We start from the raw sequence: 4,727 nt of genomic DNA, 5'->3' as shown, positions 1-4,727 counted from the left end.
CCCCCCTTAAAAAGAAAACAAAAACGCTCATATCTTGGGAAATGTTTTTAAAACCAAAATAGATTTCTCATTTAAATGTAGTATGGTATCTTGTCTTGCATTACTGTGTTATTGAGTTTTAAATATTAAAAGATATCGTCTCTTTTGGATAATAACCAACTTTGCACACTTCTGTGCTCAGATTACTTTGGTATGTGTCCAGTCTCTTCTTTTCTCACGTTTTTTTCTTTTGTCTTTCTACTGAAGCTAATACTCCCAAGTTTAAATCCACTCCTCCCCTCTCCCTTCTTTGTCTTGAGTATGATGTTCAACTCGTTCAAAATATCCGAAGTACACGTTGATTATTTTTAATTCCCCCTGAAGAACCCAACTTACAGTGAATATTGTTTGCATTTTGCATGATATTCTGAATCCTTTCGTCTCACAGCGGAACAGATGTCGATTTCAAGGTGCATGTGAAAAATTCTCTTCTGAATAGAGATCCTGAGTAAGAGAGGTTTTATATCCCTTTTACAAAACACAAGAGGGCCTTTCTTGAAAGTACACAAATATAGGCTTGGTACGAGGTTATTAACGACAGTTAGGAGCATAATAATATTATTTGGAAATTCAAAACGTTTTCATTTTGCTCCAAATTCTGATTGTTTTAGATCATCAATTTCTATTCTGCTGTCATGAAAAATGTTTTCCTTTTTGAGTTTGTAGTCTATTTTGATTACATTTCTCGTCATAATCCACTTGTGTCTGATATTAGTAGAGCATTTGATAAGGACAGAAAGAAAAGTAATCTAATTCTCTCTGACTTGAAGGAATGAGTGAACATTTAAATATACTTAAAATGTATTGACCTAAATATTGGTTCAGCAAAGGGGCTACTCCATACACTTTGAAAAAACAAAAGTCAAAACTGCAAACGAGGTTGCATAATAAAATGGAGTGTTGTTATAATTAACGGCATAACATTTCCCAAAGATTGGAATTTAGTCTGGAGAGGTCATTATTATTTATGTTTTATATTCATACACCCTGTAGGCCTACTCTGGAGCATTTTCCTTCCATTATGCCATTGTAACTATTCGTATATTTTTAACTGCCCTTACTTGTACAATTTAAGGAACTCTATATATAGAATGCAATGTAAATACTGCATTTTACATAATCATCGATACGGAGAACTGTTTGTTGGTTTCTGTGCCGTTGAAGGATAGTCCAAAGAAATATTTACATCATGTCGATTTGTGTCTTCTTTTTATGTGAGGCCAGTGAGGATATAACGCTTTCAGTTTTTCTTGTTGCAACGACTTATATATTTACATAAATGACACAAAGAAACATAGTTTATATTCTGCAAATACTTATAATATCTGTTGAAAAGAAAAATGTGTTGTTGGGGGGGTTTTTTAAGATATGTTGTTTTACCCACATGTAAAGTACTTTTACCGCATGAAGTCGAACTATTGTTTTAACAAAGGTGTTGTTGTGTACACTCTCTCTTTTTTATGTGTTCTTGGTTGCTGAGTGCTGAAAATTTCTTAATTTTTTAACAATGGTGATACAGATGATAATTTTTACCTCGAAATAATCTGTAATTGTTAAGATAAGAGTGACAATTTTAATGTTAACTGTAGTTATTCAAGGTAGTAAACTGTTAAATGACGCAATTGAAACAGTTCATTCATGTATGCCCCTTCATTTTATGTTAAAGGAAGGCTTTACGTAGCCGGTTATTCAGGCTACCCTTTTATAAAGACTTTTCCTTAAATATTACCTTTAATAAATAATATGGGCTTTGTAATACATTACATGCACAATTTTTGCAATAGTGAGACGCATTTGCTTATATATTTCACAGTCAGGTGTGCTTACTCCATTTGAACAGGCTTATACATCCCCACACAAATGCACTTTGAGTTTGAAAAAATTGTGGGCTGGCCTGTTGAGTTTGACTTTTTAGAATAGAAAACATTTTTTCCTTGTAGTGTTTAAATATGTTTCCTATAGAGTATTTTTATTTCAAGTTACTTTCTTATAGCATGCCATATGTAAAGGTGAATAAAGAAAGAATCGAACTTGATTTCTAGGAAAATTACAGTTATACAGCTTTTGAAATGAAAATAATAAATTACCAATTCAATATGAAATAAAAGCGAGTTGTGCATTGCATTTGCCTAATGATTATAAAAAATTATCAGGAACAAGACAATGATCAAACAGATCTACCATGATATTATCATGCTGAACAAATTTACCGAACTAACAATATTCCCTTTTTCAGTTTCTACTCCAGCACCAACAACTCGTGCACCAACTCCCCCTCCAACACCTGCGAAAATCAGTAAGTAAAAATTCTAAGTATTCCTCCCTGATTTTTGCTTTAAAATAAATTAACATGAGGCTATGGTTCTTAACTAATACTGGTAAACCTTTTTGCATGAATAAATGTCTGTTCTTCTTAAGATATAACTATGAGATCATTATTGATTACTTAATTTTAGGAACATCTCATTAAAAGTAATTTCTGTTTGAAATGTAGCTTAACTGGTGTCATAAAATGTTTTAGATTATTATATTAAAAGCAAATACTCTTCATTTAAGGAGAATTGGATAATTGTATGCAATTTGCGTTTTGCCAAATTATGAAAAATTCAGATATCAAAAATCCAAACGTTTATATACTCATTAACATTTTTAACTTCACACATTTTAAAAGCGTGTAGCTCAAAAACTTCAAATTACTTTGAAATGTTTACATGTTACGTAAGCTCATTGTCGCTTGTGAACTGAACTCACTAGGGTGCACTGGTCTATCATGATGTTTGTCTGACGATGTCATTTACGTGGTTTTAATACTTTGTCAAATACTGCGAAAATGTGCGGGTAACCTTGAAAACAAAAACTAATCACGCAAAGTTGGACTCCTTCCAAGTTTTTCGCCACTTAAAAAGGTGTTCTCTTTTTCGATTCACCATGCTTCGGCTGAATGAATCAGAAAGAAATCACATCATTGAAATGCTTCTGGTGGCCACTCCGCTTCCGTCAGTCGTGAGAAGGTTCAACGTGAACAGACACACTGTGTATGCCACACTACACGGGATCACATGGCAACAACAGGCTCTCAAAAGGACAGTCCCAAGCGAGTAGAACACAGAAAAATAAAACGGAGGGTGGACTCATTCATCCTAACGCAAAGCTTGAGAAATCAATTTAAACCAGCAAACAAAGACCCAGGATGAGTCGAAAGGGCTTAGAAATGGCAGTCCATTCTTTGTCATGACTTTTTCTTCGTTTGAAACATAGGAACCTTCGTGCTAAATGGCCTAGTTTGCCGCATGAAACTGAAGCCCCATCACATCCAGCACAGACTTCACTGGACACAGCGTTGTGTGTGATTGTCAAGGGTAAATCACTCAAATTCTCGAACCCAATGTACTTTCCTTTCAAAATCTAACCGATGGACAAGCATTCATGCAGGATAATGCACCTGCTCATAAGACTGCTGAGCAAATCAATTTCTCAATACTAACAACAATCCTCTCCTGCACCCATGACCAGCGCATTCACCAAATTCCAATCCAAGTGAGCAGTTGCGGGACATTTTAGATCGCGACATTCATGCAACACCACTTAGATTAAGCCTTAATTGAAGAGTGGAATATTGTCTCTCAAAAGACTATACCTCAATTCAATCCGTCCACTAGCCGATGATGTGAAGATTTGACAACGCCAGATGTCATCACATGTTGTTGAAAGTTGTCACTTTTCATTGACAGCTATAAGTTCAACAATGAAGATTAATAACATTCTCAACTTTGCACCCACGTGTTTCCCTTGCTGTAAAATCAATGCACTGTATTATCTTAAATTTTCAGACAGATTCGTTAAGTAGTAATCAAGATATTGCCTTTCATATGAGGTGTAAAGTTAAAAATGTTGAAGAGTAAAGTTGTCAACTGATTTATAACAGATCTCGAAAAACTACGGCAGATTACTCAGCTGTTTTATGAACTTTTCTCCGGACGCAGACTCTGACATATTTTACAAATCCTCATAAAAGGTAATAGAGAAAATTATATTCTCATTGCCAGACTGTTATTAGTTGCACTTTATGCGAGCTTGTGAACATAGAAGATCCAAGACTCATGGCTTGACCTGCTGATTTAAAGTGGATTCGTTTGCAAACGGCAAGGCCATGTTACACCTAAATACAAGTGCATAAAAAATATCACACACCTGGCAAAACTGATAGAATAAAATGATAAATAAATTATGTTCCTAATTTTTTTTTTGGGTTCCGGGTACTCTTAAAATATGCTGGTTTGCATTAGTTGTATGATTAAGCCTCTCGGTTTGCGTCCAACTTGTGTCATGGTTTATTTGACGCTTACTTCCAGTTTACTGGCTGAATAATTGTACTGCGAATTTTTTCTTGTTTGCAGGCTGCGCTGGAGCCAAGATTGACTTGGTGTTTGTCTTGGACGCTTCCACCAGTGTGACTGAGCCCAACTTTGAACTGATGAAAGATTTTGTAAAAGATTTCCTTTATGAAGCTGACATTGATGGCGGTAATGCTAGAGTGGGTGTGATCATTTACAGTACAGCAGATCATGTTGAGTTCCAAATGAACACCTACAATACTAAGGCTGATGTTTACAATGCCATTGATGATATCCCATACCGATATGGCAGCACCAACACTGCAGATGCCCTCAAAACCATGAGAGCTGAAA

The 4,727-nt window shown here is 35.2% G+C and overlaps 1 protein-coding gene across 1 annotated transcript in view; it reads left to right on the top strand.

Moving 5' to 3' along the window:
- Positions 1–4,727, top strand: part of LOC101853496 (collagen alpha-3(VI) chain-like) — a gene marked incomplete in the record, with an annotated part of 90,458 nt that overhangs the window by 35,615 nt on the left and 50,116 nt on the right. Inside the window, 1 exon segment of the mRNA XM_035972523.1 lies at positions 4,123–4,129. Within this exon segment, the coding sequence (XP_035828416.1) occupies positions 4,123–4,129 (7 nt within the window).

The sequence above is a fragment of the Aplysia californica genome, unplaced genomic scaffold (assembly GCF_000002075.1).
Source record: "Aplysia californica isolate F4 #8 unplaced genomic scaffold, AplCal3.0 scaffold00727, whole genome shotgun sequence".
NCBI lineage: Eukaryota > Metazoa > Mollusca > Gastropoda > Aplysiida > Aplysiidae > Aplysia > Aplysia californica.
The sequence above is the reverse complement of the archived record's forward strand: the minus strand, read 5'-3'. Positions and strand labels throughout refer to the sequence as shown.